At 36.8% G+C, this 23,568-nt stretch overlaps 1 protein-coding gene and 1 long non-coding RNA gene across 6 annotated transcripts in view; one reads left to right on the top strand and one right to left on the bottom strand.

Moving 5' to 3' along the window:
* ATM (ATM serine/threonine kinase) overlaps positions 1 to 12,183 on the top strand; it is a 59,742-nt gene extending 47,559 nt beyond the window's left edge. For 4 of the 5 annotated variants that reach the window (XM_085063830.1, XM_085063844.1, XM_085063824.1 and 1 more), the window contains 13 exons: positions 247 to 360; positions 758 to 916; positions 2,040 to 2,178; positions 2,544 to 2,626; positions 3,916 to 4,056; positions 5,006 to 5,122; positions 6,208 to 6,357; positions 7,074 to 7,239; positions 8,471 to 8,557; positions 8,635 to 8,749; positions 10,318 to 10,381; positions 11,054 to 11,190; positions 11,328 to 12,183. In XM_085063830.1, the coding sequence (XP_084919956.1) occupies positions 247 to 360; positions 758 to 916; positions 2,040 to 2,178; positions 2,544 to 2,626; positions 3,916 to 4,056; positions 5,006 to 5,122; positions 6,208 to 6,357; positions 7,074 to 7,239; positions 8,471 to 8,557; positions 8,635 to 8,749; positions 10,318 to 10,381; positions 11,054 to 11,190; positions 11,328 to 11,511 (1,656 nt within the window). In that variant the 3' untranslated portion in view covers positions 11,512 to 12,183. The remainder of the gene's footprint in view (positions 1 to 246; positions 361 to 757; positions 917 to 2,039; positions 2,179 to 2,543; positions 2,627 to 3,915; positions 4,057 to 5,005; positions 5,123 to 6,207; positions 6,358 to 7,073; positions 7,240 to 8,470; positions 8,558 to 8,634; positions 8,750 to 10,317; positions 10,382 to 11,053; positions 11,191 to 11,327) is intronic. The other variant, XM_085063837.1, reaches the window with a different exon arrangement.
* LOC146444908 (uncharacterized) lies at positions 7,233 to 17,687 on the bottom strand. Its single transcript, XR_014852888.1, has 3 exons — positions 17,364 to 17,687; positions 14,301 to 14,429; positions 7,233 to 7,687 (listed from the first exon to the last, which is right to left on the bottom strand). It is a non-coding gene; the product is annotated as an uncharacterized LOC146444908 (long non-coding RNA).
* Between the last annotated feature and the right edge of the window lie 5,881 nt (positions 17,688 to 23,568).

Here is a 23,568-nt window from a genome sequence, read left to right as displayed (position 1 = left end):
TTGTGTATGTTATATATACTTTTAGGTGAAAAGCCATGAAAGATAGAGTAGAAAATAGTACTTCTCCTATGAAGGACTTGTAGCATTTAGGAGACATGGGCCAAGATGATGTGATACTCACTGAATTGCTGTTTGATTACACAGCTGTTATTTTTCTTAATTTTATTCTTTTCTTAATGTATTTTATGATTACAGTTTTTGTTAGGTGTTTAGTACAGCTCTCTAACTGAATTTTCTCTACTATAGAAAAATGCACAGAAGATCCCTTCATACAAGTTCTTGCCTCTGATGTACCAGCTGGCTGCTCGGATGGGAACTAAAATGATGGGTGGTTTAGGATTTCACGAAGTTCTGAATAATGTAATTTTTGCTTTTCTCATCTAAAGATAATCTTGATTGTCTTGTAGTGCCCACTTCTAAACAATATCCACCTTCCTCTGAGCACCTACAGCTAAACAAGTTATGTAGGTGATAAGGGTGTATTGAAAATGAGTGATGCCAAATCAGTATGGTGGGGGAAGAGGACTGGGGACTTTTTAAATTTCTACTTAATTGATTTTCTTGTAGTATAAGCATAGTCTCATGCAGCTCTAGGAATATACTTTGAATGCTTTTTCAGTTGTGGAAATACTGTCTATTACCTTTTATTTAATCTTAAGAACCATAGAATTTCAAAAGAATTAATAATGTTAATTAAGTATTGTTTTTCTTCTTCTGTACTATTTTGAATAATGGGATCTTTTTCTTTCATTGACAGCTAATGGCTCGAATTTCACTGGATCATCCACATCATACTTTGTTTATAATATTAGCTTTGGCTAATGCTAACAAAGATGAACTCCTCACAAAACCAGATGCAATAAGAAGAAATAAGTTAATTAAGAATGCACCAAAAGAAATCTCCCAGCTTGATGTGGTGACTACAAAAATTTCTATCTTATTAATCACATTCAATCATTTAATTTCATTTTAAAATGAAAAAAATACATGTAAAGGGATATTTTAGTATAGAGCTCATCAGCAGACTTCTGTTAAGAAACAGTAGGAGGGAAACTACTTTTAATAATTAAAAAACACCTTTTGTGCATACATAGGTAATTATTATTGAAAGAAATAATTACAGGGTTGAACAAAATATGGTTAATGTTTTGTGCCACAAATAGCTCTGATTATTGCAACCTTTTGTGATAAAAGTCCCTGATGTGTCATTCTGTCAGACATTTTAGATGCAAGAAGGACTTGAGTGGCTTTATTTTTTAAAGAATAGAGTATTTTTTCTGCCTTGAGTGGTAACGTGTTCCATCTAAGCATTTGGCCTTGTGCAGTATGTCTTTTGGTCCTTGATACGCTAAAAGGCATGCTGGTGGGTTATACTAAACTGTGGTTGCATGTTAATGTTGTAACTGCTTAATTTTTGTTTAACCTGTCTTTGGAATCATCCTGCATCTAAATTATTACCCCTTCTTTCCCCCATTACTGTAGGCCTGACATAGTTGATATTGCCCTCTTACCCCCCACACTGATACATTTTTTCACCACATTTTTATGTGGAATTTTTTAGCCTTTCTCTCACATCTGTAGTTTTTTAGGAGTGGCATTTGCTAAACTAAGTCTCTCAGAGCCAGGCACAGAAGGAAAGGAATGCATGGACAGGTTTCTGTCTTTTGCATACAAGATTTTTTTTCTTCAGCTGGGAGGAAATAACAGAAGCAGGTAGATGGTGGAAGAACATCTAAACCTGCCTGTCGTTTTCTCTGAAGAATTTTTGCATGCTTTTTGCACTTTGCCTGGACAGGTTTGCTCCCTCTCTATCTCCAATAATATTTTACGTTACTCATTATCTCAGATTAGATAGCACAGAATTTTTCTTCTAATTATTTCAGGTCATGTCACAAAGGGCTGTCCATTACTGCAGTTTGCTGTGTTTTCATAGGACATATCTCAATTGTACTTAATTGACTGCATGTTATGATGCATGTTTAATATTAAAAGGTGCAGTTTACAAGATCTGATGTTTGTATTCCGCTGGGTTTTTTTAGGACAGAATGGAGGCTGCTAGCACTATAATGAATATCGTAAGGAAAAGGAGAGCTCCTATGGTTAGAGACATTGAAGCACTCTGTGATGCTTACATCACATTAGCAAATTTAGATGCTAATCCATGGAAATCTCAAAGAAGTAAGTCTTGGGAAAACTACTTTTGTTTTAATAGTGAAGATAGGTTTTATTTTCTCATATTAAAAAGTGTATTTCCAAATAATGATATTTAGGTAAATGGGGTACTGCATTAACATTATGTCCTATTATTGATAGATACAGAATGTAGTCTGGATTAAAAGTCATAGTAATTACTTACACTGTAGGGCTCAGGTTCTTAGTATAAAACACTAGAAATCACCATTTGTCCTGTGGTCATCTTCATCAGCTCAACAAAAGTATGTAGTGAGGTTTTGTGTCCCATAAGCAATGTAAGCTGGGTTTTGTCAATTTGGATGGTTTTTTGTAGCTCTAAATTTAAAAATATTAATTCCTTTTAATTACAGAAGGAATAAGTATTCCAGCAGACCAGCCAATTATTAAACTGAAGAACTTGGAGGATGTTGTTGTTCCTACCATGGAAATTAAGGTGACTGAAGTTGAAATAAAAACACACTATAATACCACATCATAGAATCAACTTCAAGCTTTTGTAATGGTAGTCAGGGAATACATCTCTTCATCCAATTCCCATGGTTTTTACAGGTCCACCTATGGGGATACTGTCTTGTCAGGTGGGAGGTGCAGGGTGAGATGATTTCCTTAGAAGACCTTGATCCCAAGGTTTATGTATGCTGGACAGTGGTTTATCGTACAGAGACAGCTTTGCCACTTACCACTGAGTAGTCTCTCGTTACCAAAGGGGTGGTGAACTACCTAACTCACAGAGGGATTTGGGAGTCTGAATCTCCTGTGTCATAGGCACTGGCTCAGAGTTTCAGGGAGGCACTGAATGTCTCAAAAGGTGTGAGAATTAATAGACATGCCTCTCTGTTGTTCCTGTGTTTCTATCATTCAGTAATGGGGAATGATCCATTCCCACTGTTGTAAGTGATTGATTGGATGGGTGCATAGGCACTCACCCTTGATGCCATACACTCCACCTGGGAAACTTAGCAGTTTCAGGAGTGTAGAGTTGCTTTTTGGGCCAGTGTCTAAATCTGAATGTTGCAAAGCCAGAATTCCTTGTGTTGAAATTCCTCAGGCTATGTCTATAAGGCTGAATAAGTCAAGGGACTGCTTTAAGCTGTGTGACTTCAGAGTAAGAAGTCGCCACCCATGCTAAATAGCATCTGTTTGTAGGACTCCTGTTGGCCCCAGGTGTTGCTCCTTTGTACAGCTGTATTGTTCTTTTCTTTGCCTTTCTTCATCTCCAGAGCAGACTGACTGAAATGGCTGCAGGTCTGTGCTGTAGCCTGCTGGGGCAGTATTTGCCTACAGCTGGCTGAGTGGGGTTGCTCTGGGGCATGAGGATATGGAGGGTGGCGGAAGATACAGATCCTGTACCTTGCAGCAGGTTTGGGACTGTAAATTGGGTCCATTTGCAGCCTACTCTAAGCCTAACGCTCCCCAGCCCTATGTGAACATTTTCCTGGGACAGTGCTAGCTGGGACAGGCTAACATTGTGTCACAGCTTGTTCAGTGGAAATCTGCAGCACCATGTCCCCTCTACCACTGAACAAGGAGGAATCAAAAAAACTTCTTTGCTCAGCATATTTTTGTAGCCTTTGTGGTATTATCCTTGTAGATGATGGAGTGTTCATATTAATATTGAGCATATAGTTTGCTAACGAGGTTTGCAAACAACTCATTACCACTTTGTCTTGAGTGAAATTGAGGTAATACTTGCATTAATTTTAACCTTATTTTTAATTTCAGGTGGATCCCACAGGACAATACGAAAATTTGGTCACAATAAGTTCTTTCAAGCGAGAATTTCGTTTAGCAGGAGGCATGAATCTGCCTAAAATAATAGATTGTGTAGGATCAGATGGTAAAGAAAGGAGGCAGCTGGTTAAGGTGGGTTCTGTCAGTTGTAGTGGCATCTCAGAGACTTGGCATGCTGGAATTTTTTTAAAGTTCTGTCAGTTTTCTCATGCATCATTTCTGTACCATGAACAGACCTTTCACACTTCACTGTCAGTTTTCTCAGTTGAGGAATGCTTTAATAAACAAAATTGCAAAGTATTAATAACTAATATAATATAAATAAGTAACAATATTAAATACATTTGTAATTGTTTTTCAGCAGTGCATGTAATTAATACCCAGTAGCTTACCTGACAATTCCCAGACCTGTGACTTGCCTGGTCATGTCTCAGCTGGTGACCTGAAGTGTACCATAAATAAAAACCATCAACATTTTGTGTTAAATACCTGTTTTTTCTTCCCCTTATTAAAAAAAAAATTCAGAGACAACCAAAAGCATTGCACATAGAAGTAAAAATCTCTAAAAAAATTTTTTTTCCTTCAGCTGATTTCATTTTCTCTTTGAATGTAAACCTTGAGCAGTTGCTGGGAGAATTCTGTTTTGGTGCTAAGTATGGGTTAGTTTTGAAAGCTTTAAAGAGAAGCATGAATCACTAGATCTGCATCCAGTAATCAGAAGTGCCAACTGATGCTGCTTCACCTGTGTGCTGAGTTGCTAAATAAAGGTGAATGAAACATCTGTTTTTAAAAAGAGTACCATAAGACATGTGGGTTGATTGAAGCCTGAATCAAATAACACCTGCCAAAAAATGAGTGGTGATGATTTAAGTTAATGATGATTCTGTTTAAGCAGCTGAGCACTAATAGAAAAGCAAATACAGAGCAAAAAACAGCTGTTAATTACATTTTATTGCAAGTGATTATTGTGGAAAAGTAACTTGCGGTTTGTGCAGTTTTTTTAAATAATTTTTGTAGTTGCTGAACAAGAAATTGGACGCTGAGAAGTGTTTTTTAACTGCTGTTTCTGTTTATGCTGAAGGGGCGTGATGACCTGAGACAAGATGCTGTCATGCAGCAAGTTTTCCAGATGTGCAATACTTTGCTCCAGCAAAACACTGAAACACGAAAGAGGAAATTAAATATCCGAAGATACAAGGTAACCTTGAACACCTGTGGCAGCACAGAAATAAAGCATATTTCCCCATTCTCCTCTTTTTTAACCCAAAAGCAATATAAAAGGATTTTTATTTATGTGTTACTAAAATAGTCACTGCCCCTTGAGGTATGGAATTAACAATGTATTTTATTAATTACAATTTAATTTTTTTCAAATCATTAGAATAAATTTCTTGATGCCTAATATATATTTAAATACTCTTCAAAGCTATCTTTATATGAACTTATAATTGAAAAGAAATTAAGTAATGCACTGTCATTAAATTTTAAGTTGCTAGTCATTAAACTTGAGCATAAAAGTTTATTTATGAATTCTCATTAATTTGTTGTGATATTCCTTAATTAATAATTAATTTTAGTCATGCAATATTCCTTACAATTGAATTCAGAAGTTCCATCTAGGATCTTTTATGCAGAATGTGAACTGTTTTTTTGGAATTGGGAATACAGCAATAAATTCCTTTTGTGAATGCAGAAAATGTATTTGAATGGGAACTTTTCCTTCCTTGTTCCTTTACTTCAGATTATAATAATAGCTGTGAAGGTGACTTCTGAATAAGTACTCTCAAAGCATAAGCTCTTGTCTTTGACAAATGAGAAATGTGCACTCTGGAATCTCTAAAGGTGCTTATCTGAATTGCTAGAGTGGTTTTAAGAATTCACAGATGGAGCTAAAGTCACATTTTTTGAATAATTTTCAATGAAGACTCAGGTTTTTATGTGTGTAAAAATGAACGACAGCAGGGAAAATAGAATGGGAGTTGCAATTTGAGATAAAAAGACTTTCATAAGAAAAGAAAATTGAAGGAAACAGGCAATAGCTAATCATTAAGTTGTGCTGAAGTATCTGGTGGAAGGTTCTCTGATAGAAAAAATTGGAATGGATTTTTACATTTGTATAAGTGTGTCTTTAAAAGATATGTTGTGGTGAGCTGCATGGTTTGGCCTTGTTTGTCTTAAACAAACAGAAATGTGCACTCATGCTCTGAAGGGTGTGTATTCATAGTTCAGTGTGTATAACCATCTCCCATGTACAACCTCCCCTCCATGGTTCTGCTTTTCCAGGTGGTTCCCCTTTCCCAGAGAAGTGGAGTTCTGGAGTGGTGCTCAGGAACAACTCCCATTGGGGAGTTCCTTGTGAATGCTGAAGAAGGAGCTCACAAGAGATACAGGCCAAAGGACTACTCGGGTTATCAGTGTCATAAAATAATGCTGGTGAGTCCAAATACCTTTTAAAAAAACACCAAAAAAATAGCTGGTTCATTATATTTACTGGAGGGGGAGTGGAATTTACAGAGAACTATGTACTATACTTTTAGTATTTGTAATAATGAATATTACCAGTGGCATGGAATGAATAGATATGCAGACTTTCAGTTCAGTTCCACAGACCATCTCACCATAAGTTTAGAAAACTTCAGACAGGTTTACTTGTTACTTACATACTCACCATTGTGCAAGAAATTATTTCCTTTCAAATTGTTATAGTAGTAACAAGATAAAAGTATATTTAATTTTGGCTTTGTGCATGAGAATGAGTGAGAATGAGTTTCTCACAGCGACATGAAGCCATCAGATAAGCAGAGGTACCAGAATAGAGTGCAAAGCAAAGAAGTGTTTTCCAACAAGATCCATTTACCTATAAAATATGTGCACCTTCTGCACCAAGGAAATAGGAGTGTAGTTTTTCCCATGTTTTTTAGCCTCTGAGTTGTGTATGAAAATAGAATTGTTTAGTAAAACAGATAGATTGGTGCATTAATCATTGCTGCAAAAAAGACAATAATTCTTAGCTTAGAAAGAGAAAGAAGTGAGAGTAGCATTTGATGGAGGGAAGGTGGGCAGAAAGGAGGAATCTGTCCCTTTTGAAGAAAGAGACTTTTCTCCCAAAGTAGCTATTCATGGGTAAAACATCTCTTATGTGTTTAAAGGATGCTCAAAAAAAACATTCTGAAGAGAAATACAGAATCTTCATGGAAGTCTGCGAGAATTTTCAACCTGTGTTCCGATATTTCTGCATGGAAAAATTCCTGGATCCAGCTGTGTGGTTTGAAAAACGGTTGGCATACACTCGCAGTGTGGCTACATCTTCTATAGGTATTACATTGCATTATTTAATGTGGATTTTTAGGTTACACAACCAAATAGTTTAAACCATTTCAGAGGTAGTGGCTGTCCTGCTTTTGTCACATGTCAGAAAAGGCACAGTGGGGGCAAAAAAGACCAGCAAGAACATCAGCATTATTTCTGTAATCAAGATTTCTGATTTGTTCCTCCCCACCCCCATTTTTGCTACAGAAGGAAGAATGAAATTCTGTGTTTCTTTGTTTATATAATGGTTTGTGTTCTTAGGTTCTGGTAGTTTCTTTTTTTTTTTTTACTTAACTTTATTTCTCTTGTTTTGATTTACCATTTATTAATTCCATGTGTAGCCTCAGATGTTTTAGCTGAATTGAAAAGCTCAATCTTTTATTGTCTTTGTACTGGCATTCTTATCCATGGCTGAAGTGGTTATTTAAGTTCTGGCATTTTTCCTTTGATTTTCCTGTCATAATAAAGAAATAGAAGTACTTAGATGTAAATACTGTAGATTTTTTTTTTTGATGACTCAGTTATGTATTGAGTCTCTGGAAGACATTTGTTAGTAGATTGTATACATTGCAGTAGATCCCATTTTAGATGCTAACGTGTTTATGCACTCCCCTTTTACTGAAAAAAATGAAGTAAATCTACAGTTTAGTAGAATTCAGATGAAAGATTTTTGTTGGAAATACTACTGCTGTCTATGTCCCATCAGCTAATGAAAACAGTAATGGGTGTAAATTACAGCAAGGGAAATACAGTTTGGAATTTTTCTACATTTAAGGATAATAAAGCACTGAAATAGGCTTGCATGAAAGATCTTATAACTTGGATCACTGGAGATATTTAAAACTGACAGACAAAAGTTGTTTGGTTTGTTGGGGGGGTTTGCTAATGATAGTAATAATTACAAAACCTGACTTTATTATTCACTTGCTTTTAGGGGTTTTTTTAAGATGCAATATTATTTGATAAACTTTGATCTACAAATAGAAATGGGCAAGAAATCTGTGGAGTAGACTAAACAAATGCCTATCTGTATGAGAACCTTTTCGCAATTTCAGTCAACCTTTTCTTTTTGGGTTTGTGGAATGACATTTGCTCTTTCACTGTGTAATATCTCTATGTGGGGGAAAAAATATTCTCACTTTGATTTATTTGCATCCATTACAATTATTCCAATAACCCTTCTTAAGCTTCCTCTGTTTTTTATGACATGGTTTCAACACTTACATTTTTGTTTCAGTTGGCTATATTCTTGGACTTGGAGACAGACATGTTCAGAATATCTTGATAGATGAACAAACAGCAGAACTAGTGCACATAGATCTGGGTAAGTGAGACAGCAGGAGAGCCTTAATTTTTCTTTACTTTAACTTTTTCTTAAACATTTATTATTCCTTTATTTAGGGGTTGCTTTTGAGCAAGGTAAAATCCTTCCCACTCCAGAGACAGTTCCATTTAGATTAACCAGGGACATTGTGGATGGAATGGGTATCACCGGTGTGGAAGGAGTCTTCAGAAGGTGAGTGCTCCTGCATTGCACAGGGATAAGGAGGCAGCAGAGTACTTCCAGCACTATGATTGTTACATGTTAAATAGTTCTGATGCTTGAGAAGAGACTCATATTTCTGCTGATAACACCCTAAACCTTTAGCTCATATGCTCAACTTATATAACCAGCTGCAAGTTAATTATTGTTGCTCAGTGTTTCATATTGTTTCTAGCTAATGGGTTATTGTCACCCTCTTGTGGAATTCAGGGAGGGCTCAGTGTTTCCAAAGGCTCCACAGCTAACTGTCTCGGAATGATTTTTCTTTTCCTTCAGAACTATGTATTTCTTTCAGAACTATACTATATATTTGGAGCTGTTAAATTTCTTTGAACCAATTTGTTTTGACTCTAATTTCTGTTTAGTTTCATGTGAGTAATTTGGAGTCTTTTTCCCCTTTTGGATCATGTATTTGATATCACTTTGCAAGTGCAAAATATAAATCCCATAATAGATCTGAGCAGCAAAACACAAAAATCCCAAAGGAGTTGCGTTTCTGTCAACCTCCATCCTATCTTTTGTGAATGACCCAAGGGATTCCTAAAAAGCAGGACATTTCCCTCATTCCAGACTTTGATGATGTTCATGAATGTAATACTTGCAACCCCCAAATTTCATGTCTTTAAAAGAGTACATAGTGTAGGTGTTGTCTTTCTAAGGCAGCAATTAAAGTTAATAAGTAGTTCCTAGTATACCTTTGTGCCATGAAGGAGCAGTCACTGCCACTTCTACTCTAAAACTGATGCTGTCAAATTCACAGTTCTGAATGACTTCTGAAACTTCTGTCCCATGATACAGAAAAACATGAATTTATTGGTTCCAGCTGAAGTAAATAAGACTATAAAAGCCACTGGTAGAGATTCTGTTTCTGCCTCAGCCAGCCTGACTTGTACTTAACAGTAGAGGTGTAAGTGCATAAACAAGTCATTGGCTGTGAACATGTTCAGGTAACTTCGGGGTTTGTATGCTCATCCTGAAATAGACAGGAAGCCTAATTGCTCTTTCCCAGGAGTACCTGCCCCATAGGATAGCTTGGCATTCCTTCCAGGAGCTTAGTTTCCTTGGGAGTGAATGTAGGTATCCAGTTCTGTATCAAAATCATTGGAGGGATTTCAGAAATTGCTTATAGTCTGGCTACTAGATCTGCTCATTGCATGGAAAACAGCCCTTCCAAGATTCTCCAGTGTGTTCCAGAGCACCCGTGGCACGTGTTTTCATCCAGCCAAGCAATTCTGCCATGATGGCACACCTGAACAGTCAGTGTGAACTCAGTGGTTAATTCCACATATAGAAATATTTCAGACAGTGAAACATCCTGGTCATCCCTTTCCACAGAGAAATAATAATCAGCGAACTACACAGTCTCCTCTTGGTCTTACATGTCTAAATTTCTCTTTTTTTTCCAAGTGGAAATAGGAGTAGCCTCTCTTATATGTTAGAAATTAAATTTTAAGTGGAGTACAATTATCCATTATTTAAATTACAAAACCACCATTTTGTTTTACCAAAAAGAACCTAAAATATTGTAAAATATTTTCTAGATGCTGTGAGAAAACAATGGCTGTTATGAGAAATTCTCAAGAAGCTTTGTTGACTATTGTAGAGGTAAGCATTTTTTCATTCTTTTGGACAGCAACCTGCCAGAACGTCTTCAGTTTCTTGTCTTAGTCTTCATATGCATCACTGCACCATATACCCATTTAGGGTGTATTGTACTGAATTAGAACTTAGTGGCATTGGTCACATTTGTTAATTAATGTAATCTTTGATAAAGTTATAACCAGTTTGCATTTTCCTGTGGGAACTGTTTCCTTCAGGCAGTTTTCCCTCTTCAGTACCTACATGCTTCTAGCCATAGTGCAACATTCCCAGCAGGAGTAATACTGATTGAATCAAATCCTCTTTGCATAAGTCAGGAAAAAGAGAATGAAATTGATTTTTGAAAGCAGCTTATACTGTGCATTAAAAGCTAATGATTCTATTAATTCTAGCACTATATTAAAAAATTGCCTGTTCACTGCTGAGGTGGGACTGATGGCAAAACTTGGTGAAGTATGAACAACACAAATACCTGCAAGCGATCAGAGGCAGTTTTGTTGTTGGATCATTTACTGAGCAATTTAGCCCAATTCTATTGGTTTAAAAAAAAAAAAACACCAAACCAAAACATTCAACCTCCTAATATTGTGGTTAGTATGAGCATTTCCAACAGTGCTAGGGCACTAAACTAGCTGTAATTACCAGTTTAAATTAAAAAGAGGTTTATTTACTCTGCAGGTGCTGCTCTATGACCCTCTTTTCGACTGGACCATGAACCCCTTGAAAGCTTTGTATTTGCAGCAGAGGCCAGAGGATGAGGCTGACATGAGCTCTACACTCGGTACTGATCCACAAGAACCTAAAAGAAAAGCCAGGTGTGAGATTGTTTTCTTACCCTCCTGCTGCTGCATTGTTGCCTTGCGTTGTGGTTTTCTGCACAAAAAAAACATGTAGCTTGTGTTGTTCAGGATCCATACCTAGAGCTCCTGTTTTTCTTTTTTTATTCTGCCAGCAGTGATGACCAGAGTTTTAACAAGGTGGCTGAGCGTGTTCTGATGAGACTTCAGGAGAAGCTGAAAGGTGTTGAGGAGGGAACAGTGCTCAGTGTGGGAGGGCAGGTGAACCTCCTCATACAACAGGCCATGGACCCTAAAAACCTGAGCCGACTCTTTCCTGGATGGAAACCCTGGGTGTGACTTGGAAGGATCCAGCATGCTTTTACAAGAAACCTCTATCTTTGCAGCAAGTGTCCTAACATTTCAAGTTGGTATTTCAATTAAAATCTATATCAGGAGCTACCATAAAGCCTTATACATATTAGCATTTGGTGGACAGTTTGGGGTGTTTTTCAATCATCTGTTACTGAGAAACATTGTTCTGCTAAGGTTCATCCTACAGTCTAAACCACCAAGCACTGCTTTGATGCTCCTCGTGACCCATGAGGACTTTGGGCAGACTTGATGTGTGGTATTCTTAAAACATGAGATTCATCATTGCTGTGTGTCTGTTAAAATGCTGGACTCTGGTAATTCTGTGTGGTAACATGACTGTGTAGAACGGATGATCCCAAAACCAGGGCTCATGCTATAACCAGCTGAAGTACACTTCCAAAAGGGGATTATACTTTAATTCCACAGTGACAGAAAAGAAAATGAGAGAACCTCATGTGTCATGAATCAAGGGTTCTTGGGGTTGGGGTTTTTTAAGCTTAGTTAAATGGACACTTCTGTACATAGATACAGACTTTAGGTCAAGTGTAATATGGCTGCTTTTTTTTCTGTTGTAAATTAAATTATGTTGGTACTTTATTTTTATATTACTCTAATAGTACAAAACAATAAAAAACTACTTTGCTTTTGTTGCTCAGACTTCCTTGACACAATATGTTGACTATACAAACACTTGTAAAGCAAAGTGCCACTCTGTATCAGCAGTCAACACCTGTCAGAAACACTGAAGTTGTATTTCAAGTGCAAACATCTCATTCTGAGTGCACGTGGTTTTACAGAAGACATTGCTCCTTTTTAAAAATAAGAAATTGGATAGTCTGAATATGGATAATCAGAATCCATTCCAGTAATGGTCTAACTGCCATCAGTAACAAATCTTGCCAAATCATCCTTATATTTAAAAATATGAATAAAGGTTGGTGTACACTTACATTATCTTAGTTTACATTTCATGCATTTTTGCAGCAGTATAAATGAACTGTTCCAATCACCATTTCAAGGATTTTTTTTGTACAGTGTTCCCACAATTTTTATGCTGTATCTTTATTTTATAAGATATTGTCTACATGGCAGAATGAATGTCTTGTACTATGTTTTCATGAAGCTGACATAAATTTCTGTTGATCCCTGAAACCAAAAGCACATCCTGGCTTTTTTTGTGGGGAGGAGCTATCATCTGGGCTATGGTGATCTGTTTGTTCTCTGAAAACAAAACCTTAGTGACAGAGCATGCACTCTCTATGTGAAATTTAAAGGACACTTAGGAAAGGGAGAAAAGTCCTACCAAGCAATGCAGGTAGGAAAAGACTAAACAAAAAGTTCTTTTTTTTTTTCCACCACAGATTGTCCTGGGCTGATCTGTAATGTTATTGTCTTCCGTATCTATCTGCACACAAAAATTGTTACTGTCTCTTACTAATCACTGTAGTATTTTTGTACAGTATATCCTCAGTAAAGGGAGAGCAGACCCTGCTTTTGTATGATTTTTTCCATCTAGATACAGATCTAACACTTCCATACAACACCCTGTGGAGGCAGCTTTGCCTCCACATACACTTTCCCTAAATCACCTGTGTCTGTGGTAAAGAGTCCTTGAGATTTGTCATTTGATTTCTTGAAGACCAAACGTTTAGCTGTAGGTGTTTCTCAAACCACTGCAGAGAGAACAATGGCTTTGGAAACTCTGTCCAAAAGTGCTCCAGACAGAGTTCAGACTATGTACAATAAACAACTGATAAGGCAGTTGTACTTCTCATTACTCGCCTGGAATTTCCAGACATAACTTCCAGTCATTGTACTCCTGAGCTTCCCTTTGCCTGGACACTACTATTGGATTTGGGCCCTTCAAGCCAAAGGAAAACCTGAAATGATGTAATTGTACAGTAGCTGAAGCTTGTGGTGTGCAGGTTCCTCAACAAACCTTCCCAATCCACTCTTTGTTCTTTAGGGAATGTAACCTCTTACGTACCATAAATTTTATCAACACAATTAATCGTTGTTAGACAGCAAATTACACTTTGTCCTCAAGTCTCCAGCCCTGCTTCCAAGCCCTTAAACATGCCATGGAAGTTCTGGATAACGCTTATCAACAGGAGATGTTTTGCTCAAATGAGTACTTCCCCTGGGCAGCTCCCAAAACAAATGCTTGCATGGAGACTCTTGGAGTGTCCTGAGCTGTGACAGGACTAGACCAGTACTCCTCAGTTAAGGTTTTCATTCCACAAGGTTTGCCAAGATACCTGAAATAGCTCACATATTATGTAGATATTTAATTTGAAAGTAACATTGCCTCACTCAAAAATTAAATGTTAAGTCAATTACTCAAGTCAGATATAAAAAAAAAGAAGCAATGTCTCACCAACCTCGCTAGTACCCTGGTAATAAGAGTTAAAAATAAAAGGATCACTTTGTAACAGCTTTTTCAGCTTTCAGTATAAACTTTGAGCATTAATTTGGCAATCTACTGTGCAGAAGCCTTGTGCTGTGCTCTAAAGAAATTCATTCTGAATAACTAAATTACTGCAAATGCGTTTTGAGCAGAATGTTGACATTGGTGTTTATAGCAGAGTCCACTATAAAGCAGTTGACATTTGCTTTTTCAGTCAGGCAGTGCTTGTTTTAGTCAGCTTCTACTGCTGAAATTGCAAGTCCTCATCACAATGGAGTAGAGAAAATAGAAACAAATACTAGCAAAATTACCACTTAGGATTTTTATCCATTGGAAAAAGGTCTTTCTCAGAGAAAAATTAACTTACTGGTGTTACATCTGGTCCTGATATGAAATCTGTTTCTCTTTCTTGAAAGGCAGTAAAAGCCTCTGTTCCACTGAAGTTATGGTGTGGAATGTGAGTCAGTTCATATGGATCATGCTGTCACTTAAGAAACTGGAAGTTTAAACAAAAGAGTGGAAATGCGAATAAAGGTATAACTCGCATCTTTAAAATTACACTACATACCTGCCACAAATCCTTATAACACTAACTTAAAACTTTAAAAAAACAAACAAATAAAGTTTGTGACAGTTCTGTTTGTGCCACAGAAATGGAGATAGAAGCAAATTAACTTTCCCTAAGATGGCACATCTAACAAACTAGTTTCTGTAATTACGAGACGTATCTGATATCAGTGCTGTTGTATCATTTAAAATACAAAAATATTTCTCACAAAATAAGTTTGTTGGCCGATTTTTTCCCATACAACAGTGTGAATCCTAAGTTACATCAAACAATTTAAATCATCTCAGTGTAAAGGAGAGGAGAATCTGGTTCTTTATATGATTTTGTTTTGGTTTTTAGACTTGCCTCACTACCTTAATCAGTTGATTATGTTAACACACCTATGCATTGCATAATGTGTAAGTAGATCATACACTCTAAAAGCCCCTTGGCTATGTCAAAACACAGAAACTGATGCCCTATCAGCACACAGCTGTCCTACCAGTGTAATTAAAACCAGTTTTAAATCAATTTATTTAGGTTTCTGAAAACCACTGTGGGTGCAAACCTCCATGTGACACACATCTCATTATAATTATCTCTTATCTGTTCACCTTAATGCTGTCATTTACACACAAGGTCTCGTAAAGCCCTGACAATACACGAGGTATTGTGCTAAGGCAGACATTATGTACAGAAAGATAAACACAGACCTTTCAGCCTCTGCTTCTCCTCAGGATGTACAACAATTACTTAAAGAAAAGTGTTCTGTCATCATTCAGTTCCAAATTACTATTCTTACTTTATGTAAAACATGGAACTTAGCTTGTGGCCTCTGCTTCTCACTGTCCTTTCTCAACTGCTTTCCTCCTCACTCCTATGCTATTTTTTGAGACTTGGTTTTAATGATTATATAGGTCATACAGTATCTTTTTTTTTTATTCTTTAAATCTCGAAAGCCCTTACTGAATGTGGCTTTCAGCCTGTCTCTCCCCTACTTCATTGTTTTCTGTTTTCATTACAGCATCTGCATTACAGCTTTTTGTAGCTTGTTGCTGTGAAAGAACTACTCATCATTAATTCTAGGCATGCTCAAAGCTTTTAAAGTTAAATAGTGCTTTAAGGAATTGCATGTCTATAAAATCATTTTAAGGAACTAATATGATAGTATTACAAATATTTCTACATTTCTATCCTATTGCATTTTCCAATTACTCTTTATTAGAAATATGAATATCTCAGCAAGGAAGTGATCCAACTGACTATACACCAAGGAGTTTAGTGGATTTCTTAACTGGAGGAGGAGGCTGTTACAACATGTTCTCTATATAAAATAAGTGATTTATTGCTGGCTGTCACAATGCATTTAATATATCCAATTTATGAATAACTCATTATTTTGGTATTGGTCTTTCAAATCTTTCTATGAGCTAATTAGAATTTACTGAAAATGCTTTATCATCCACTGAGAAGAAAATTAGGGTTTCCTGGTTGTAGAGTTGCTCAATTTTTTATGATCTGAAAATGATTTATCCTTGCAAATTAATACAAACCAGCTGTTTTTCTTCAAAGATTCTTGAGACCACTCCCACGTATAGATGTGTGGCCTTTGCCAGTTTTGTTTTGTACAAGAAGGCACTATTTCCTAATACTAGAAATGTTAAATAGAAAGAAAGTGCTGCAAAGGACTGCATTTGCAGCCATTTATGAGGTTGTTTCTCTTCAAAAAATGCAGTCAGAACCGAAATAAACTTAATTCTAAAATTATTTAAGTGCTCATGGAGTGGTTACAATCCAAGTGGTTAAGCAAGTTACAATCTTGCTTAACAAAATCATATGCCAACAATAAAAGACAATAAAACCAGTTAAATCCTTAGAGTAATTCAAAAGTAAAGATTAAATATACAGAAATCTCGACTGCAAGAGCTGCACATGTCAAAGCAGATTTTAATGGACTGTTAAGGCTTTGGGATTCAGCTGAGTGACCTCCCTGCTACTGTTGCTGTAGAGAAGAATTCATGGCAATAATTCCTTATGGCACTTCACTGTGGAAAGGCAGTGAAGCTTTCTTTCACAGGGTCAGTCTACATGACAAGAGTGACAAGTATTTACTTTCTCAAAAATGAGCCCCCAGGTCTGGAGTGACAACCACTGAACTTTAGAAATAAATCCTGAATCGTGATTGGCAGTGATGAGTCTGGCACTGAGTATTTGCCTCCCGTAGTACTTTCATCAGCAGCTCTGACTCACCACACAGATTGTGTATTTTTCCTCTACAAAGTTATAAAAGGGCTCTGTAACTCCTACCTACACAGCCTTTCCTTACTTCATGTGAACACTTATTGAAAGGGATCATCTTAGGAAAAATAAGTAACTTTTTCACCTTGGCCTTCACACTACAACTTGAACAGAAGTCTAAGGAGTGCCTAATGCTTCATTATCCTCATGTATAATTTAATTGAGGTATACTAATGACATTTTGTGCATAAGGCAAAGTTAAATAAGGAAGAAAAGGAGAAGGTTTGGGAAAGAAACCAAGTAATTATGGAAGAAAACCAGAAATTTAGTAAAAATGCCAGACAGCTGGGCGATAAAGTAGCTTCCTTCCAGCAATTTCAGGTGTGGTAGCCATAATACTTAGTTAAATACCTCAAAAGCATTAAATATTTACATAGGACTATGTTTTTTCAAGTTATTTGAACACCAGAAAACAAGAGACAAGCATTTTATGCCTAAATCAAAGCAGACATGTATTAAGGTATTTCAAGTAAAAGAACATTTAAGCATTCCATACCATTTTTAAAGTCTCCCTGTAGCACCCAACTCAGAAGCCTACACACCATAGGCTCCCTCTGTAGCTACCAGAGCTAGAAAGGTACATACCCAGAGCAATTTTACAGCAGCCAAGATATTAATTTCCCTGCAGAGATACCAATTTCTTCCTCTTCACTACAGAGGGACCTTGAACAACTCTGCTGCTTGCTGATGAATCTCTGCTAAGGGACCAAAGACAGGTGGAATAAATCTGGCCATTAAATGTCTGCCGTAAGAATCAGGTTCAGCTGAAATCAACAGAAATGCTAAGATTGAGTTGGAAAAAAGGCTGTGTTTTAGTGGTAGAAGACAACACCTCCCGCACCCCCCAAATCTCTGAGTCAATAACATTGACAAGTGGTTAGCACTGCAGAGATTGTGGATTTAGGAATCTAGTTTTATCCACCTTGACTTGCTTTGCTGCACACATTTGGTGAATGCAAATATTCTTAATGCTTTCATGCAGTGGCAATTTTGTGCATTCAGAATGAACACCACAGAGAATACCCCATATGGTAAAATGATGCTTACACTACCCAGCCTGATTTTGATGACAGCATTTGCTGCAACACCTAGCAACTCTGTCTGCAAGTGGAAAGATAATAATCTGTAATGCTTGCATCCTACAGAGAAATTAGGTCAGAAAGTATATTACTGTGAATACTCTGTTTCAATTACTTGGCAGTACTTGCAGAAACAGGCTCTTGATCAAGTTTAGGCCTTTTAGTAGAGAAACTAGAAAACTTGCAAAATATAGCAAGGTTTCTAGCAGGCAGACAAAGCTGCTTAAAGAATACACCATCTACAGTCTCCCAAGAATAAGCAAAGGAAGTCAACTTGGCCTATAAATATTTTTATAATTATCAAGCAGCTTTCAAGTGGCTTGTAAGAAATGAGTTCCAGTCCATTATAATTAATTCTAAAAGAGAGCTACCTTCTGTGTGCTCAGATGCTTCTCTTCTTCCTTCCCTTTAGTTTTGTTTGTCTTTACTTTGATGTTCAGCTTTGTTTTCCCTTGGATCATAGTTTCAGTTGTTTTCAGCCTCACAGTGCATCTGTAACTGTGGGACCCAGAAAAAGCTGGGGGCAATCAAAAATAACTGTCTGATTTATATTACTGTAATGAGCCTTATTTTACAACCCCATGCCACAACTATAAAGCAGTGAGACAGTGAGTAGTAGAACCCAACAAGCCACTAGTAGAATGTATCTTACTTTGCATTGCACTCCAGAACTTGTACAGCCCACATCTCCTGAGGGTAAATGCTCTTCACCAGAAGAGGAAGATCTCTAAAGCTCCTCTAAAACCTGTAAGTTCTTTGTTGTAAAGAAATGTATGTGCATCCTGGAGAGAAGTGCAAATATACAAAAAAAAAAAAAAAGACTCTTTAACTTACAGTTTTTGAAAAAAGCTGTGAACAGATTTTCCCATTCCAACCTTAGAGAATTTAAGAACTTTAAACGGTCAAATAAATCATATTCATGTAAGAGAAATTGAACACATTTTTAGAAGAAATAGTTTATTTTTATATTAGAATAAGCTAGTAGTGGAAAAGCTTTTAGAGAGATGTATAAGTACAAAATACCGTCCCACATTCACTACGTAGAAAGTAGGTTGCAATAGAGCATCTAGATCCTTGAATTTGTTTTTCCTAAAAATAATCACTGAGTGAAACTCAGCTCTTTTTCTCCACCTTAGATTTACAGAGATACCCTGAAAAATACAGGATATCCATATCCTTTCTTGAATTCTTTTCTAGCCATAAGTAACTACCTGTGACCCTTGAAGAATTATTGCCTCCTCCTTTTTAAGTAATAACAGAGAATATGTGTATGATTGATGAATTAGAGTCATCTGTTGGATAAACCAGCATGTAGGACAGGTCCTTACTTCTGGAAGAACGACCTCTGTAAGTACATGATGCTGAAGAAAAAAAAAAAGGCCATGAAGAGTAGGAAAAAAGCAGGAATAACGAAAGGCAAAGCAGGCAGGAGTGGGTTTATGAGTGGCCTTTCACAAGAGCTGGTCCAGAACACAGACTTGGGTGCCATGAGAGAGCAGAAAGGAGATGAGAGGTGAACCTGAGGCTGAACAGGAGACCAGTGAAAGTTTGCAATAATTCTGTGATCATCCTTGAGGTTGGGGTACACACGATTTTGGGCTCTTGGGCACATGGTGTGACTCTTGGGGTGTCCTGTGCAGGGCTAGGAGCTGGACTTGATGAGCCTTGTGGATCCCTTCCAATTGGCAGCTTTCAGGAAGACCACAGAAAGCCATCCCAGTGCCTGAATAGTGAAACTACCCCCTTTAGATTTCTTAGTCCATGTATCTTTCCCCAGTGCTTGTTTTCCCCTCAGCCTGACGGACAGGTGTAAGCTGAAACATAAGCTGAAACTCATGCCATGACATGACAAATGCGCTTTCCACCAGCTGGGAATAAGCAGAGAAATCCACCTTTTTCTTTGAGGATCAAGCCAGGAGGAGGGGGTGACTCACAGGGAGTTGGCACTGCCACAGCAAGCCCTGTCTGCTCCAGTCCTGGCGTGTCTGGTGACTACCAGGGAGCAACTCTCGGTCATTTTTTTTTTAATTTGGTATTTGATTAGTGTGAGACTTCTATTACTGGATAGTTTTAGAGTTTAAATTAGAGTTCCATCAAGAACATTCAAGAAGGAGAGCACTGGTGAGGATCCTCCCTGTCAGAATATCCAATTACTTAAAGAATAATATAAGAAGAAGGAAATAATACCTACTGCCAAAGAAGTAGATTTTGTCATTGATTTCAAAGACAGCTGAAGATATGCAATTGAATCTCCCAATGGATCCATTTTTAAATGGATATGTATGTTCATTTGTATTTTTATGTCATGTCCATCACATTGGTAAGTAAGCAAAATCTCTGTTTCTTAAATCAGAGATTACCAAATAACCAAATAAATACCTTGATTTCTGGATAGCCTGTGACCAGTTAGATATGGTAGCAGCATGTGTACTACTTTGACTTTCTTTGTCAATAATGTGAAGGCCTGAGAGACAACTACCTTATTCACACTGTTGATCCAGCCCAGGTAAGTGGAATGTTTAAATGTATCAGAGAGAGAAGAAACTTTATTTCATTTGGATTTATTAATCCTTCTCATCATGTAGCATTTTGTCCTGTATTGTTTACTTTATCACAGAAAAAAACAAACAAAAAAAAACCCCTAAAGTTTTTTATTGTAAAATAAATCTCTTATATATGGTTATTGCTGTTTGATCAGTCAGATGGATAAAATAAGATAAATAAAAGAGGAGAATGCCTGTACTGATTAAACCAGGAGATGCTGTTTCACAAAACCTTTTGCCTTTTATATAACAAGGAGTTTCAAAACTCTTGAATGAAGAAGAGGACATAAAGCACAAGAGGAAACACACCCTAGATTTGCTGATGATATTGCAACTTGGTTTCAAAGACAAAGACTTTGAAACAGTGATCACAAAGCTGTGAAAATAATATAAATTCTGTTTGAAAGCAGGCCCAACTACACTCACAAGATAGCTTTTGGAACTACTCAGGCCAGTTTTAAGAGACAGCTCTTGCCAGAGGCCTTCATCCTCATCAGTACTCCAAATTAAGATTTATTACAGAAAGCAATTACATGTAATTTAATTTTAAATTAAAATGCAAAGCTAAATCCAGACAAGTATTAGTCTGACAATATGGGGAAAATACAAATGTAGGTGCAATATTATACAAATGGGCAGCTTTAACTATAAATACATTATATTGTTCCATGGAAGAACAGAGAGGACCCTGTAATAAGCATTAGTTTAACTGAAAATACAGGGGCTGGTTTACCTACTGTGAGTGAATTCTTCTTGATCATGGGGAAATGCCAGGAGAGCTGTCATGGCTCTCAGAGATGCCAGCCAAGGGAATACCTGCTGGCTCCGTGATGGGAGCAAGTGTTCCTGTGAAGTCAAAACACTTATTTTGTAACTCATTATTTGTTTTCTTTGCTCGCTTTCTTTCCCACAGGAAAATCTGTCTCAGCAATCAATGAACAACTGATTGTTCATGAACTAATGATTTTTTTCAAGATGGGGAAGAGGAGAAACTTTCTAGGTTTAGATTCAACCCAATATAAAATATTTTTGTGTGAAAGAGAGGCTTAGCTTAGTTTTATTCTGTCTTCTTTTCAGGCAACCACTTAAATTATTTGAGTACTATCAGATTGTATTTATTTAATCAGAAAATACTTATTTCCCATGCCATTAATGAGTATGGAAAATTTTAACCATTTATTAACTTGGGATAATGTAGCATAGTGATCCAATTCAAGAAGTCAAAAATTAGTAAGATGGTTAGTTAACACAGTTTTGCAGTAAAAGCCAAACCATTGTAAGTGAGAAGACACACAAAATGTCTGAATATTTTCTTACTTAATAAATTGAGTAACTTAAGTGACCAATATAATATTTTCTCTTTTTCTATAGAATTAAGAATTGCTTAGGAACAGACCATTTTGTTCTCAGAATCAAGAAGGAGACTACAATTTTATACTATGCAGTTTTCAAGGGCCAATTTAATGAGTTCAGTGGCCCTTGGTGTTGCCTCTGTTGCCCTGAAAATGGCAGCTTATCATCCAAGTTCATTGGGCTCTTCATATCTGGGCAGAGGTTGTTAAAATTATACTTGATGGTGTAACCATAAGAAATAAATCTAACTGACAAGCAATAAAATTTCATCTCCATAGCTTTGCCAGTTATGCATATAATTTCTTACTTACTTTAGGTTTTTAGCTAGTCTTGACAAATGACAGAGTGATTCAAGGGAATTAATTTAGGGGACAAACTGTTAAGCTATCAAATTCTTAGAAATAGAACTATTTATTAGTTCCTATTAGTTCCTATTTAGAAATAGGAAACTGCTTAGCTAGTTTTAGATGTCCTGTGTCTTAACCTTAAAGATAAGCAAGCTAATTTTTCATTTGTCTGTGAACAGTAGGTGCTTTTCCCTTAATTTTTTCATTGGATTAGGTAACCTTCAAGACCTTATCTATTGTTACAAATCTGAATGCATCCAGCAAAAATCCAGTGCCGTTTACTCTAATGGGACCAGAGCCCGGCCTTTCTATAATTTGTATTCCCCATCAAAAGGGATTTCTTAATGGCCTCCTTAACAAGATAATCCATCAAGGAACTGGTGACAACTGCACCTAGTAACCTACTTAACAGATCCAGTTTGACAACAACTATGCATTACGGCATGTCATCAAGGCAGGGTGTAACTTGATATTAAATGTAGCAAACCCAGTTGATAGTGGACCATAGCTGCTCGAGAAGGTTGAAAGTGGTAACTGCTGAGCAGAATTGTTTGGCTTTGGGGTGATACTGACTTGGGACTGGAATAGAAAAAAACATCTGCTGCATGTGAGGGTAGTTCAATTATCATCAGATTCAAGTAAAGGCGTGAGCTTGTGAATGGTACTCAGAGCTGTGTGCTCATGGAGGACTTGCCGAAGATTTCATTTCATCAGATCCATAGGACAGGCATGTGATGGTAGAGGAGACCTCATTCAAATTGGCATCTCACATGCATATGTTGCCTGTTCTGAGGTGATTGGTTCAAATTTTACAGGGAAAAGCCAATTCTCCAACGTCTCTCTCCACTTTGAAATAAAAGATCCTATTGGTAGTGTGTGTTTCTATGACTGGAATGGAACTGCAATGATGGAAATATATTACATATGTAATATACATCTATCTTGCAAAAGAGTAAATAGCATTAGCCATCAATGATTCCAGTGAACAATTCACTATACATATACTATTATTAATATTTAGGAAAAAATCACCATTTTTCTGGATCTTTGGGAATATTTTGGTTTGAGACAACATTTTATCACAGAGAAATTTGCTTTCCTGCAGGTAATCAGAATTTCGAAACTATTTCACAAGAAATACTCAGAAGTACTCTGCATCTTATGCATGTACTACTTGCATGTAAGTATTGCCAAATATTTACAATTGTTAGAAAGTCATAAGCTATGTGATCTGTACCACCTTTAAATGATTGTGTTTTTTAAAGAGTCAAAAGTTAACTTAGAACAAATCAGGTATTTAAAATTTAAACCTACATTTCAGGTTCAGTTACAGGAAGTTTGGGATCAGTGTGACTGTAGGTTACCTTACAGACACAAATAAATCTTTCAGAGAGTAGAGGAAATACCAAAGTCTAAATAATATGGAATGGTTGTAGTGTGAAAAGACATGCTGGAGTTTGTCAGCAAA

The sequence above is a fragment of the Lichenostomus cassidix genome, chromosome 1 (assembly GCF_008360975.1).
Source record: "Lichenostomus cassidix isolate B80296 chromosome 1, HeHo_3.0, whole genome shotgun sequence".
In the NCBI taxonomy this organism is placed as follows: Eukaryota; Metazoa; Chordata; class Aves; order Passeriformes; family Meliphagidae; genus Lichenostomus; species Lichenostomus cassidix.
Note: the sequence above shows the minus strand (reverse complement) of the source record. Positions and strands in the feature narration are given on the sequence as shown.